The following is a 15847-nucleotide window of genomic DNA, read 5'->3' as shown; positions in this document are numbered from 1 at the left end:
CCATATTAAACATTGAATGAAAAGTACTTTCCAAATTTTGCCCAGTGGCAACTTAAACCTCCATTTTCACATAATTTTCAAGCGTTAATTGTACTGAAGGTCAGTGTGGCTTGGGTCTCAAAGTGCAGTAGCAACTTCTGCAAATTGGATTTGGGTTATTTTAAAATTCTTACCTAACTTCCAAGTTTCAAATGTTTTCCTGTGGTGGTTGCTGATTTTAGTACTGAATTTACTTGAATATAAATGACTCTGAATATAAGACTGTGCTTCAGTAATTAGATTCTATATATGGAAAATGTATACATTTATTACAATTTTCCAGGTATAGAATATAATTATTGGAGGTTTGTCCTGAATTTGTCCTGCTCCCACTGCTACAGCCGAGAAAATAATCTATGGGGTCAGGTGGCCCCTTTGCCTCCATCTCCACCAATGTCTTCCCCCTACAGCTTCTTCCCCCTGTCCCCTTACAGTCAGACTCTACTCTCCCTGAGCACATGGAAGTGTGAAGCAAATCTGAAAACACTTTTTTTCAAATAAGTGTTTTCTTTACAATAAACATGTTTCTAGTAATTTAGTTAATCCAGAAGTGATTCATTTTTACCTTTTTTTAAACTGCTTCAAGTTTTAGCACAGGTACTCCATAAACACACTTCTAAGCAGCACTTTTGTACACATACACACACACACACACACGTGTGTGTGTGTGTGTAGTATATGCATATTAATCCAAAGCCAAAAGGCTCATGATTTACCATATAATTCATTGGGCTGGGCCCCAGCAGATTCAACAGGGTTTCAAGCCATGGTGATCCCACAGCCCAGCACTGCTTGGTATGTGTATGTTCTCCAGATACCTCCCTCAACCCCCAAAAGGATCCATGTTTTAATTAGCCCTCCACTCATGACTGGAGCTGGGTGTTTTTGGGTACATCTACACATGATATTAGTGAGATGCAATAAATTCCAGCACAGTTCATGTCAGAGTTTACTGCTTCCCGGGTACAGCGTTTACACATTTGCCTGGAACCACAGCATGTTTAGCCAGCAGCACATTGAGGGGGTCAGCCTGCCAGCCTGGGGCTGCTCCACCCTATGGAAGAGCGTAAGTCCGCATTCTGGCTCTTGCACCCTCAGGAAAGCCAAGAAAAAAGAGAATGATTTGTCCCATGCTTGAATCCTGGGCTTTGTGATCTACATTGTCTCAGAAAAATAAAGCTGTCATAGTAGTTCATAGATCAAAATTCAGTCCTTGATAAAGCTAGGACATATTCCATTAATTGCTTCAAAAATAAGGACCCATGCCATAAACTGGCAAGAGTATCTGATTGGGAGCCAGTGGAGAAACTCTGAGCAAAATGCCCAATGTGCTAAAAATGGTTTAAGCCAGTGGTGTCAAAGATATTGCTCACAGGTTCGATACAGCCTACAAACCCCCCTTTCTGGCCCCTGGTGCTGCCCCTAGGTCTGGAGTGGACCCACATGCAGCATGTGGCCCAGAACACACACTACATGTGGTGCTACACCCTCCCCCCCCCCCCCCCCCCATTTGGGACAAGTGCCACATGTGGCACCTGCTCTGGCCAGTCTGGGACACGCACTGAACATGGTATCTGCGGAAGAGCAGTTGTGGGTGGTGCCACATGCAGAATGGATCCCCAGCCAGCTGGTTCAGGCACCATATGCAGCCCACATCCCAGACCAGCTGGAGCAAGCACCATCTGTAGCGTGGATTCCAAAGCAACAGGGGCCAGATGAGTTTGACACCCCTATCCTGGAGTTGCTTTCTGTCCTAACTAGAGCTTGTGTTTGCTCTTTGTATTCAGTTTCAGATGCGCTGAGTTACAACAATGCTGCAACTGGAGGTGACAACTACCCAATTTATTGTGGCCAGCTCCTCATCCAATATGAAAAGATGAATTTTCCTTGTATGCTGGGCATGAAAGCAGGTATTTTTGGAAACTGACCCTACATAATTATCCAAGCTTAGTGCACAGTCAAGCAGAACCTTGAGGCTTCACACCACTGTGCTGAATGGGAACTATATGCCTGAAGACAACAGCTTGGTCCGTTCTTAAAAAAATTCTCCCTTCCCCCAACTTGGTTTTGTTTAGCCTCAGCTTGAGCCAGCTCCTCTTTATCCAAGAGCTGACTTCCTATGTGAATTCCAATATTTTAGACAGTAATCACCTCAGTTAAGAATCACACAGGTCTTCTTGGCATACTGTCTGCAGCTATGACCACAGCAGCTCAGTCTTCCAGCAGTTTATGTAAATATTGAAGAGAAGTAGGAAAACTATGGACCCTGCAGGACCCCATGTGAGAGCCTTCAGAAGGAATGAGCAGTAACTACTTTCAGAGATCTGCTATAGATGAATGATTGGAGCCACTGTAGTACTTTGGTCATCTAGACCAGTTGCATCACTTAAATGTGTTAGGGCCGCCTTGTTCACTGTGTCAAAGGTTCAGGGAAGCCCAACAGTTAATGATGTTAATAGCCATAAGGTGGCCATCTTAGCACTGCTAGAGCAGTAACCATGCTGTAGTTTGATCTAAGCCAGGATGTGGGCAGTCTTCTCTAGTGGTTAGAGCTAGGTCATAAATATGAAGTGTAGGTAGGACTGGTATGCAGCAGCAGATGTGAAACGAAGAACTGAAGTCAGGAGACAAGGCTGTGAGCAGCTGTCAGAAGTCAAGGAATTGAGAGCTGTGGAACAAGGACAAAAGTTGCAAGTGAGGCAGACAGGTGCTGGGCTGTTGCATGTTGTTTCTTGATGTTCACTATTTTTGTCATTACCTGTCCCACGAGCGGTTGGAAAGATTTTAAAGACTGTATGGCTTTTTTGTCTATCTTGTTAAAGACTGTGAAGATGGGCTGCTCTGAAAGTGACATATTGTCCATTAGTATTGTGCACAGTTATTCTTCACCAGATAGAAGAGATGTGGGTCCATTTCAAGGTTTGTAGCTTTTACAAAATGTTCAGAGCTTCCTCAATTTCAACATGAATGATGGGACCAAATGTAGTTGGGGGACAGATTAATACAATCAGATTAAAGATTAATTTTCTGATCCCATTAGTTCTATACATATCCTGTATTACAAAGTCAGCATCACTGGCAAAGGAAGAAATCATCATCCATGAAGATTTCTTTCCTAGCAAGCAGGTCAGCAGGAAAGTTAAAAAGGTCCAAAGACAGAATTCTGAGGTGACATCTCATATGCAGGCAGTTTAATAGCTACATGCTTTTCTAGAACATCGAACTTGTTAGAATGATGACTTTAAAGCCTAAGAGCTCTCCAAAACAAAGTAGTGTCCACACATAAAAATGTGTATCTGGTCCACAGCCTTTTTGGCAGACATCTCTATTACTGTGATGTGTTTTGCTGCAACAGTACTGGATTCCAAGCCTGTTGCCAGATGTCACATTTGGCTTTGGCTTTGAACTGGAGATAATGCTTTAGCAGACCCTCTCTTTACTCTAAAGCTATCGGGCTTTCTGCTGGTCAAAGAATTCCTGGGAAAAACTAAAAATTGATAACATGGACAAGATCAGATACTGTATTCATATTCTACTGAAATCTTTGCAAATCATCCAGAGATGCAGCAGACTCTGTAAGAGGTAAATCCAAATTGTTTTCTGAAGCCCCTTGCTCTTAACTCGCATAAACTCTGAGAGAGCCACAGCAGTGATCTTTGAGCAAATCTGAGCTTACAGGGATGTGTTTCCCATTGTCTTAAGTTGTGAAATTCTTCTAGAAAATTCTTACATTGATTTAATTTTCCTAAGTCACTTTTCAAAGTTAGGGATTGGTTACCAACTTGCTTTTCTTCATGGGAGAGAGCTCACATTCTCTGTCTTAAGAAAAATAATCTATTTGGGAACCAGAGAAATACTGTACGTGAAGACTTCTGGTAAGTCAAGACAACGCTGTAAAATAATATTATTACTGTCAAAGGATCTTCAGCCAAATGTGGTCCTGTTCATTATCAGTATGACCATCCCTTTTGGTCAGTCAAATTTGGTGGCCAGGTTCTGTTCACAGATTACAGAAATGTCCATGGTTGCACTTTTTCCAGCAAAGAATGAATATTCTTTCTCAAACTGCTGATTCTATTTTCATGCTGACTTCAGTACTCCTTCAGGTATTGAAACCTCAGCTGTTTTCTGCTGTCTTAGAATAAACTATTTTTGTCATCTAGGAGAGTGTTTATTATATGTGGTTACTCAAAGCACTTGAAGATTTTTTAGTTTCCCTTACCTCTGCATGAAATTCCATTCGTAAGTCTGAGTTCATTCTTCAAATATCCAGATTTCATTCATAAATTAATGTGGACTCTTAGTTTTCTACTAAAATTAGACACTCCTTTCCATATGAGTCCAGATAGGATGTTCTTATCTTCTTATCCAAGTCCACAAAACTGACAAGATTAATCTGGCACACTTGAGGGGTGTCTACATGCTTAAAAATGCATTTAAATTGAACTAAGCAAAAAAGTAAGCCTGCAGTATTGTTGGTTCCTTTTCCCCACTGTAGTCTACTGAAAAAGTGTCAAGCCTCTGGAACACAGACAAATGGGAGGGTGGTTCATTTTATGAAGGGCACAGACATGTCCTCGCCAGAGATGACCCTAGTCTCAGTGGAATAGAGATGTAGGCCCCAGATGCTGTCTGAAAACCAATTTGTTGGGCTCAGTAAGCTCAGTCTTCCAATAGTTGAAAACACCCTCTTCAGGAAAAGGTGTTGCAGGCCGTGGAGTCCCTAAGTAAATAAAATGTCTGTAGTGTTCTTGAAATCTGGAAAGCTTTTGACCTATCTTCCATTCCCCTCTCTCTCTCCATTGTTACTTATGGCCCGTCCAAGAGTGGATCCACAGCAGGTGTAGCGGTGCAGCTGCATCCCCCTTTTGGATTGGAGTGTAACACATGAACCTTGGGGACTTTTAAGTCCCTAAAGCATATGAAAATCCTCCCTCCCTTTCTCTTTCCTGCTCAAAGGCATGGACCCTCTCCAACCTTCCCCCTGCTTCCCCACCTGAACTTCCCCATTGTTCCTGGGGTGGGGAAGCACCACAGCCATTCCTGTCTACTGCATGGGGGCTGGACTCAGCTGGGGACAGGGACAATAGCAGCAGGGATGCACATGAGGTTCCCTGCACCTGATCCAGACATAGTAGTATTTTCCTGCCACTGTTGCCCCGGTCCCTCCCCAGCTAAGCTCAGCTCATGGATTCATAGACTGTAGAGTCGGAAGGGACCACAGTGGATCATCATGTCCAACCCCCTGCCCCTGGCAGGAAAGACGACCGAGGCCAGATGACCCCAGCCAGGTGACTATCTAGCCTCCTCTTGAAGACCTCCAAGCTAGGTGATAGCACCACCTCTCTTGGAAGCCCATTCCAGATCCTGGCCACCCGCACTGTGAAAAATGTCTTCCTAATATCTAACCTAAATCCACTCTCAACTAGTTTGCACCCGTTATTCCTAGTCACTCCCTGTGGCGCCTTAGTAAACAGCACTTCCCCTATTCCCCATTGACCTCCCCTAATAAATTTATAGGTGGCCACAAGATCTCCCCTCAGCCGTCTCTTGTGAAGGCTGAAGAGATTCAGCTCTCTCAACCTCCCCCCGTAGGGTCTATCATGAAGGCCACTAATCATGCAAGTGGCCCTCCTCTGGACCCTCTCGAGATTCCCCGTGTCCCTCTTGAAGCGTGGCGCCCAAAACTGGACACAGTACTCCAACTGCGGCCTGACCAGTGCCGCGTAGAGGGGTAGCATCACCTCCTTTGTTCTATTAGTCATGCACCTGCTAATGCACGACACGGTGCGATCGGCCTTGTTGATGGCCCCGTTACACTGCCGGCTCACGTTCATTTTGGAGTCAATTATGACTCCAAGATCCCTCTCTGCCTCTGAGCTGCTGAGAATGACACTCCCCAAACTCTAGGTGTACTGGGGTTCCTCCTTCCCAGGTGAAGTACCTTACATTTATCTTTATTAAATTGCATCCTATTTCTCTCTGCCCATTGATCCAACCTGTCCAGGTCAGCCTGAATCTGCTCCCTGCCCTCTGGTGTACTAACTATGCCCCACAACTTGGTATCATCAGCGAACTTAGAGAGGGTGCTCTCCATGCCCTCGTCCAAATCGCTGATGAAGATATTGAATAATACCGGTCCGAAGATCGAAACCTGCGGGACCCCACTGCCCACCTCCTTCCAGGCTGAGAAGGAACCATCCACCACCACTGTCTGGGTGTGGTCCCTAAGCCAGTTGGCCACCCACCTGACTGTGTAGGCATCCACTCCGCAGTCTGCTAGCTTCCCAATGAGGATAGGGTGCGAAACTGTGTTGAAGGCCTTCCTAAAGTCCAGGAAGATGACATCAGCCTCAGCTCCCGTGTCCAGGCAGTGTGTGACCTGGTCATAGAAGGCTACAAGTTTTGTCAGGCAGGATCTACCTGTGACAAACCCGTGCTGGTTTCCCCTCAGCATTGTTTCCCCTGCTGGGCCTGCACAAATGTGTTCTCTGATTATTTTCTCTAGCATTTTCCCAGGAATAAAGGTAAGACTGACTGGTCTAAAGTTACCCAGCTCATCCCTTCTCCCTTTCTTGAAAATGGGCACCACACTGGCCCTTCTCCAGTCCTCAGGGACCTGGCTGGAGCACCACGAGTGCTCGAACAGCTGTGCCAGCGGCTCAGCTATGACACTGGCCAATTCTTTCAGCAGCCATGGATGGAGGTCATCCGGGCCTGCTGACTTGTACCCATCCAGCTCCTCCAGGAGCTCCTTAACTATTTCAGAACTAACCGTAGGCAGACTGGTGCCATGTGGACATCCGTCAGTGATCAAGGTGGGGGAATTGGCTTGGTCGGTACATAGAAATACTGAAGCGAAGAACTCATTGAAGAGCTCTGTTTTTTTCCCCACGTCAACCCCCAACTGTCCTGATTTGTCCTGCAGGGGCCCTGCTCAGCCAGCTGGCTCTGGAGCTTCCCTGCTCCCGAGGAGTGGACAAAGCAGTAGTGCAAGAGGGGAGGGGGAGGGGGAGGGGGAAGAAGAAGGGGGCAGGCATGCCTTGGAAGGGGAAGGGAAAAGGGATTTTCATCTACTTTACAGACTTAAAAAAAGTCTGATCACAGTGGTGGGGCAGAGGAGGGTGGGAGCAGGGGGTGCACCCATACCTGCAGTGCAGATTTCTGCTCCTGCACCCCTCTGGGCCCATCCATCTGAGGTCAATATGCCCAGAGTTTCCTTCTAAATATCTGAACCTCCCCCTGTCTGTGTGCAGAGGCTGCAGCTCCCTTCAGTGCAGATCACTAAAATATTGCCAGAAGAATATTAGTATCCATGAAAACCATCCACTGAACCTAGTTCTATAAAACCTTCATGATTTCAGTAATTGTAAAAATAATCAGGCAGATGCAAAATAGCTACATTAAAAAAAAAGGGCTTCCGGTTTGTTTGAGCATGAAGCATGCCTGTATTCCCTAATGAAGAAAATTAAAAAGAGCACAAACTCTGGCAAATCAAACGTAACAAAATTTCTTTAAGTACATTAGAAGCCAAAGACCAGGTCATTTAGACCTTTGGATGATCAGGGTGTAAAAGGAGCACTAAAGGATGACAGGGCTATTGCTGAGAAGCTAAATGTGTTCATTGCATCTGTTTTCAGTGTAGAAGATGTTAGGGAGATTCCCTCCCCAGATCCACTTCTCCCTAGGGACAAGTCTGGAGCTGACCCAAACTGAGGTTTCAATAGATGAGGTCATAGAGAAACTGATAAACTAAATAGTAGCAAATCACCAGGACCTGATGGCATTCACCCTAGGGTCCTGAAACTCAGATTGGAAACTGCAGAGCTCCTAACTGTAGTATGCAACATAGCACTGAAAAGGACCTCAGTACCAAAGGGCTGGAGAGCTGGCAGTAAGACTCCAAGGGCGTCTATACATGTGATAGACCTCTGCTCTGATGTGTGCTAATCGATTCTAGAGTGTGTTAATTAGTGTGTTCCAGCAGCCTCTGCATCATATATTTTCAGTATCCCCACATTTCAACATGGCAGCAAGGGTACTTTAACTAAAGCTCCTTGAACAAGCTTTAGTTAAAGCACCTCCACTGCCATTTTGAAGTGCAGGGACACTGAATACATGTGACTCTGCAGCCGCTTTATAGAGTGGCTTAAACATCTCCCCACTCCCACCCTGGAGCATGTGTATAGATGCCCCAAGATTTTTAAAAGGGCTCTAGAGGGGACCCAGGGAGCTACGGGCCAGTGAGTCTAACTCCTGGTTCCTGGAATATTGGTAGAAACAATAATAATGATGATAAAAAAGATACAGAAGGCACAGAGGAGGGCAATAAGGATGATTAGTGGTATGGAGGGACTGCCATATGAGGAGAGACTAAAGACACTAAGCCTATTCAGTTTAGAAAAGAAATGCTTGAGGGCATGATAAGGGTTTACAAAATACTAGGTGGTGAAGAAACAGTAAATAGGGACTTACTATTTGCTCTCTCTCACAGTACAAGAACTAGGGGTTGTAAAATGGAACTAGTAGGCAGCAAGTTAAAAAACATCAAAAGAAAGTTCTTTTTCACATGGTGGAACTCATTGTCACAAGATGTTGTGGAAGCTGGCAGTTTAGCCAGATTCAGAAAAGGAGGAAAAGTGCATCAGTAGCTACTGAGCATGGGAATTATGGGCCCCAGGCCATTAAGTGCTGCAGCCTGTAAGTGGGAGAGGAATAAGGGATAAATGCAGGTCATATCCTGTTCACTCTCCCTTTCAGCATCCACTCTGCCACTGTGGGACACAGGATATTGGGCAAGATGGATCTGTGTCTACCTCAGTAAATGGCAGTGCTTATGATCTATTTCAGTTTCCACAGTTGAACTGTAGGTGATCTGAATACCTGCATCTATCTTTGTTTAGAGGTACAACTCACCTGAGTAATTATATTGACTGACTTTGCAAACAAAAATGCAACAGCATAAATTACTATTTCTCAGACGTTGCTTTTTAAGGAAGCCTTTGGAGAATAAAATGTCAAATCCTTTTATTTCCTCTGTGCTTACCAAACTTGTATTTCATCTTTTAAAAACCATTAATTAACTCTTCCTAATACTGTACAAGGTTTTGTTTTGTTTTTTTTAAGACAGCACTCACCTTCATAACTTTGTGCAAGATTATGACGTACAACATTCATAGGTTGATCAGGAAGATGTTTAGATGGTGACTGGCTGGCAGGTACTAAAGAGTTGGTGTAATGCCACTGGCACTCTCCACTTGACTGCAATGTACTCAAGAAAAAACGAGCTACTTCACAAGGTGATCCTTGAGACTGCCCAAATTTAGGTGGCAGCATTTGCTTTTTGCTACTGAAGACATGAGAATCTACAGGAAAGTGTCCATAATGGTAAGAGAAAGGCAAACCATAAGAAGGGGTATATAAAAGTTCACTGTTTTCTGAATGGATATTTTGTTCTTGAATCGTGGTAGCATTTGCTGTGGGGCTGGATCTCCAGCTTCCGACCTGGCCACATTCCAGTTTCTCAGTTTGGAATGAGCTGTATGGCTGAAAAATAAAAATAAGAAAAGGCTTTAATGGTTAACCTTGAAATGTATCAGCATAGCAGACAGGAGTCTGTGACCTCATTAATAATAAAGTGATGGCATTGGGCTTACATTAGCACATTTATTTCACAGTAAAAGTAAAGTACCGTGTCCTCACTGTTTTACTGGGTTTTAAATCATGCTTTAATTATAAATAAGTCAGAAACACAGCTTTGTTCATTGTGAAGACAAGCCTAAGTGCACAGTAAGACATTTAATTTGGATAACTGCATTGTGCCTATCTGAAGTTCTTCCCTCTGTTTTTAATTAAAAGCAGTTTGGGAAGAGAGGCAAAGAATGCTACTCACTGGGTGCATCTACACGTGCGATTTACTCTGGAGTTGACTATTTGGCTCCACAGTGAAGTGTCACTATCTACACATGTGCCCAAATTAGGACACAGTAAATTAATCAACTCTGCCATAGGATAGTAGTGTCTGGGACACATGCTATCCTATGGCAAAGTAATCTATGCCACTGCAACGCACATGTAGACAGTGACTGCCTGCTAGCTAGCCCCACATTGTAGGACCCTCATGCCCAGCCAGCCCCTCCACTGCCCATCCACCACCTAGAACCTGGAGTTGAACCCCCCAGGCTGTCTGCCAGCCTGGAACTGCTCCTAGCTCGAATTGCTGCAATCCCAGGCGCACATGTAAACATAGTGCCCAGGAGCAGCCGACTCCAGCATGAACTGCCAGAATTTATTGCATCGGGGTAACTGTAAGCGTAGAGGTATCCACTGGTAACTTGCTGCACTTTGTAAAATGATTTATGTACTACACATAAGAGATGGCTCCATTTCAGAAGTAGATCTATGTTCTTTTAGCACCTACAGAATGTGCTGTGTAAATAAATACAATATCATTATGTTACTGAATAAAAGGTTGTAAAAAACGGTTTTGATGTAATAGAAAAATAATAGAGCACATCCTACTGTAAGAAGATAACCAATAAGTTTGCATAGTCAAAGTTCAGATAGTCCATAACTCTCTGAATGCAGTTAGCATCACAGGATATAAGCCTGTATTGAAGAACAGGAATCCTTGGATAAGCAAAGCTTCAGAGTATTATTGATTTGCTTTATTAAAAAGATTTGTTTGTTAACATGGGAAGCTTTGGAATGACAAGTCTAGATCTATTCTCTGTCAGCTGCATACCATAATACTCTTTTTCTTTAAGTCCAAGTGTCTGATTAGCACTCACTGTAAGAAATGAAATGCATGTGCTAGATCTAATTGCTGCTATATAAGGAAAGCACCTATTTCAGGGGTGGGCAATTATTTCAGCTGAAGGGTCACTTAATGAGTTTTGGTGAGTTGTCAAGGGCCACACACACAAAATCTTTCAGAAGATATTATTTTAATAAATTATAGATAAAAAACAAACCATATACAAAAAATCAAGCCTCTACTGTAACATTTTAATTTTATTTAAAAAAATATTTTTGTCTTGATTAATGTTTTTTGAGTAGTGTATATAGATGTGATTGCATAATAGCTCAAAATAAAGTCTTAAGCTTGTATATTGTGTGTGGGTATATGTGGGGGGCTACCCAAAAGGCAGGTCCCAGGAGCTGGCTGGAGGTGCAGGTGCAGGGGAGTGCATCAGCAGAGCTCACCTGGGCTGTGCAGATGCAGGTACGGTCTGCCCCCCCACATCCCACCCATGGCTGCCCCTGCAGCACTCTGCATGGGGCTGAGCCCCACCCTCTCCCACCTGTGCCATGGTCCCCCACGCCCCAGCCAGCATGCACAGCTTTCCAGTGGAGCTTCTGGTGCAGCTGCAGCTACCCAGGTATTGCTTGGCTTCCCCCACCTCCAGCAGCTCCTCCTCTTCCTGCCCCTGCTGCACCATTCCAGACAGCAGGCAGTGCAGGGAAGCAATGGGAACACATGCTGGGCAGCAGATGTGCAGCCAGCCAGGGGGGAAATGGCAGCTGTCAGGCTCCTGCCCCAGTGTGTGGGGCTTCAGCTCCAGGCTGCTTTCCACCCACTCTGCCTGCCCAGTGCAATGAGCAGCCACCTGTGGGTGGCCAAGTGGGTGGAAGGTAGCTAGAGCTGGAGCCCTGCATGCCAGGGCAGGAGCCTCCTTCCTGCAATTTCCCACCCCTGCCTAGCTGGGCATCTGCTGCCTGGCATGTGTCCCCATTGCTTCCCCACACTACCTGCCACCTGGAACAGCATAGCAAGTGTGCTGATTGAGGCAAAAGGAGCCAAGCAGTACCTGGGCTGCTGAGTTGCATTGAGAGCAGTCCCACCAGGAAGCTGTGCATCTTGGCCAGTACCAGGGCAGGTAGGAGTGTGGCACAGACTGCCTTGGGCAAAGCTTGGCCCCATGCAGTGTGCCACAGACTGGATCCAATGGCAGGTCAGGTCCAGCCCACAGACTGTATTTTGCCCAGCCTGACCTAGTTCTCAGTAGATTCATCTAAAGATCCTGAAGTGACTTATGAAGGAAGTGCATCACTTTTCCCGTTTTTCCCAAGGGGGGAAATGAGGCACAGAGGGATTAAGTGTCTGGCCCAAGATCACCCCACAAGCTAGTGGCAGAACGAAGGCACTGAACTTTGGTCTCCTACATCTCAGTCCAGGTCTCTGTCCACTAAATGAGTGCTCCCCTTCCCCTGTAGCTTTCTGCTACGTAAGGGAATTGCCAACATTTGTTTGGTATTCTTTGTAAACAAAAATGAGTGTCTGGTGTATGAAACACCAGCTCAATTTATCACATAGCATCTTTCCTGTTATATGGTTCTCCTCTTTTTACTAAGATTAAGTTTAATCTTTCAAGTAAATTGAGTAACCCAAATTCTAAAGCTTCTGAATGCTAGTTAATAACCTCATTATCCTTAAATGTTTCTCTTTTTGTTGCAATATTTGTACAATGATACCTCCCAAGAAAGGACAAGCCCCATGTTAATTCTGAGTATCTAGGAAATTCTTTACAGAACAGATTATTATATTCAATCTAACAGCAAGTATATCTCAAGTTATTACCACAAACACACCGTTGTCACTTTATTTGGCAGTTAAATGTTTCTGAAACGGTTACCTGTTGTGGGTAAGGAGTTGTTCTGAGTTTTGCCTTCATCTTGTTACTCTTGGGTTTTACTATTTTCCTTGTTTCTTGTGAGGTAGACATTGAGTTTCTGCATGAAAACTGTGACTTAGAAATGGTAACCTGGTCCAGTGATAACTGAAGCTCCTTGTACTCGATATCTCTGGAAAAGAATCATTGTGATGAATTAAGTATTTTAAGGTATTCCACAAAGTAAAAATAGCTTAATTTGATAATTTCTGTTTGCTTCACAATGTTTTCATTTCTAACTATTCCAGTTTTTCATTTAAACTTCAGTGGTAGGTAGGCAAATTGAGAGGGGTAGATGGAACATTGGGCATGACCTGAATGAAGTGGACTGTGAGCACTCCATGGGGAACAAGATTTGGACTTTCATAATAGATAACACTGGGTGTGTCTACACATGCTTTTACACATGCCTAAACTTAATGCACATTAGCCAAATGCACATTAAGGTGATTTAAGCGTGCGTCTATATATGTACACACTAAGATGCATTAATGTGGGTGTGCAGACTGACTTGGGACTCAAGTTAGTCCCAAGTCAATGAACACACACTGAGTTAATGTGCGTTAGCGTGTCTACACGTTTGCTAATGCAACTTAGCTATTCACACATAAACTTGATACCTGCTTTATGCAGGTATCAGATTTAGGCTCAAAGGGCATTTTTACACACACAAACGCTGCAGCACCAGGCACTTTGAAAAGTGCCTGGCGCTGCAACGCTTACAGTTGTATAAGCAATGAGATGCGTGTCAGCACTGAGAAAATGGTGGCAGGGCGCTTTGGAATGAAAACACATTGGAGGTGTGTTAGTTCAAAAGTGCACTGCCACCATTTTCTGCACACTGACATGCATTTTGCCGCTTACATAACTGCACATGGCGTAGCACAGTTTGCCTCATCTTGCATACGGAGCAGACTTGAGTCCGCTCTGAAGCAGCTGATCTCCGGTGCATCAAGGGACAGAAAAGTACGTGTATATACACCCAAATAACCTAAAATTGCCATTTTTAAGGTGCATCAAGGGTGCGCACATGTAGACACATGCCTATAATGCACCTTAAATTGGAATAAGTCACATTAAATGCACACGTGTAGACATCAATGTCAGAACCTAGGCTGTGTTGATGCTTCTTTTCCTTTTTTTTTAAAGCCATCCTTGTAGTGCTTGCCTTTGGGGACCACAGGAGATGATCAAGCAGGAGGGCACAGATTAGTTCAGTGCTCCCCCATCCTCCTGAGCTAGACGACGACCTCTTTGATGCATTAAGTATGGGCACTGAGGAAGTGGAAAGGGAACCAGATCATTCTCCTTTTCAGCATCATTTGCTGCAACTCAGCCACAGAGTCAACCTGCAGAATTAATTCCATAGAGAGGTCTGTGTTTTCTGGGCTCTGCCTATTCAATAGCAGATTTTTGGATATTTGAAGCAAAAGAGACAGAAAATAAGAATAATTTAAACTAAACTGCATGAGCTGTGGGAGCTTATTTTGCATTTACTGATGCTGCTCTGATTTTAAAAATCCTTTTGGTTTTAACAGAAATTACAAGGAAGGGCATGAGGAAATATAAGCTGAAAATCTGCAACATAAATATAATCAGCACAGAGCCTGAATTTTACAGATGAATAGCATTTGTAATATGAATTTTACAGCACTCAGTTAAAAGAATAACTAGGAAAATGTATTCTCTTTTATCCCATAGCTAGAAGCCATTTCTGTCAGTTATGTAGAACCAAATCCTGCCCACAAACATGCTCTTTTAACCCTGGTAGTGCTCCTTTTAGCAGCTGGTCACTTGGCAGGCTGCTCTGTTGGGTCCCACTATGTCCCAGGGGCTTTTAAGCCCCCTTTGGTCTAAGCTGGCTGCAGCTCTTTCCCCTTGTCCTCTCCAGCACCTTTCTAGGATGCTGGTCCCCAAAAGGAAATGAGATCTTTCAGCCTAACTGCCCTCAGCTCTTACAAGCACTGTTGACCCTCCTAGACTCCCAGGAGCTTAGGCACATGCTTTCCTACAACTCCACCCCAGTGGGCATTCTTATTTAACTCTTCATTTTCCACAGGATGGATGCAGCACATAAAATACAGGAGTTCACACATGTGTAGAGGTTTACATAGGATACTAAAACAATTTACTCTTTTTTTTAATGACTTGAGAAATATGCAAATCTACACAAAAATAGTAAACCCTGGATGTGGTTCCCTGCTTCACTTTTCTCCTCACTCTAGATAGTTCTTTAGCATCTCAGGTCAAGGCTTTCTGGAAGCATCTAGCATTCAGTGAAGCCTGCCCTCTGAATCATGGAGCCTTAATTTTCTGCTCCAAATTGACCGCAGAGTTAAACAGGACTCCCCCTTGCTACAGAGGCTTGCTTCTCTTTTTGCCTTCTGTCAAAACATCTCTTTAGGACACCTACTGTTTAGTTAGTGCACAGTGGTTAAGAACAACCACTCTACATTGTCCCTAGTCTGGAAGAGATATGCTAGAGCCCCTGTCAGCCTATGGTAGGCTCCACATCTAAACTGCATTCCAGAATGCAGCAGTTTCATGACAACTTTTAACTTCACCTAGAATTTGTAAATTGTGCTTAGATCAATCCCATCACATATGTCCCAGCTTAATGAGTTACTACCTAGACCAGGGGTGGGCAATTATTTGGGCCCATGAGCTACACAGGGAGTTTTGCTGACTTGTTGCTGGCTGAGTCAACACCTTCTCTGCCCCCGCACAACAGCTCACCAAAATTCCCTGTTGGATGAGCCACAATGTGCTCCCTGCAAGTCCCTGCCCACAGAATGAGGGCTCTGCCCTGGCCCCAGCCTTGCACTGTTGCTACCCCGCAATCCTGGGGTCTCCATGAAGGCTGGCCAGGAACTGTGCAGGCAGGGTGCTTGGCTGGCCAGGCTGGTGGGAAGCTACGTCCGGGGTTGGAGCCAGGCTGGGGCTGGGATCTTCGGGCAGTGACAGCACAGTGCTGTGGCCAGGGCAGAGCCGCAATCCACTCCCTGCATGCCCGTGCCAACAGAACCTGTGCCTGTCACAGGGGCACAAAGGCAGGAGGTCACGGTTCTGCCCTGGCTCTGGGCTGTTACTGTCCCAAGGTTCTGGGGTATCCCCAGCCCCAGATGCCCATCTCGCTC

The 15847-nt window shown here is 44.7% G+C and overlaps 1 protein-coding gene across 1 annotated transcript in view; it reads right to left on the bottom strand.

The window, feature by feature from the left end:
* The window catches only part of SIM2 (SIM bHLH transcription factor 2), a 66029-nt gene that overhangs the window by 7058 nt on the left and 43124 nt on the right, over positions 1-15847 (bottom strand). Inside the window, exons 9-10 of the mRNA XM_006278701.3 lie at positions 12675-12843; positions 9177-9585 (exon numbers count right to left, since the gene is read on the bottom strand). Coding sequence (XP_006278763.1) covers positions 9177-9585; positions 12675-12843 — 578 coding nt within the window. The remainder of the gene's footprint in view (positions 1-9176; positions 9586-12674; positions 12844-15847) is intronic.

This window comes from Alligator mississippiensis, chromosome 1, assembly GCF_030867095.1.
Source record: "Alligator mississippiensis isolate rAllMis1 chromosome 1, rAllMis1, whole genome shotgun sequence".
Lineage (NCBI taxonomy): Eukaryota > Metazoa > Chordata > Crocodylia > Alligatoridae > Alligator > Alligator mississippiensis.
The sequence above is the reverse complement of the archived record's forward strand: the minus strand, read 5'-3'. Positions and strand labels throughout refer to the sequence as shown.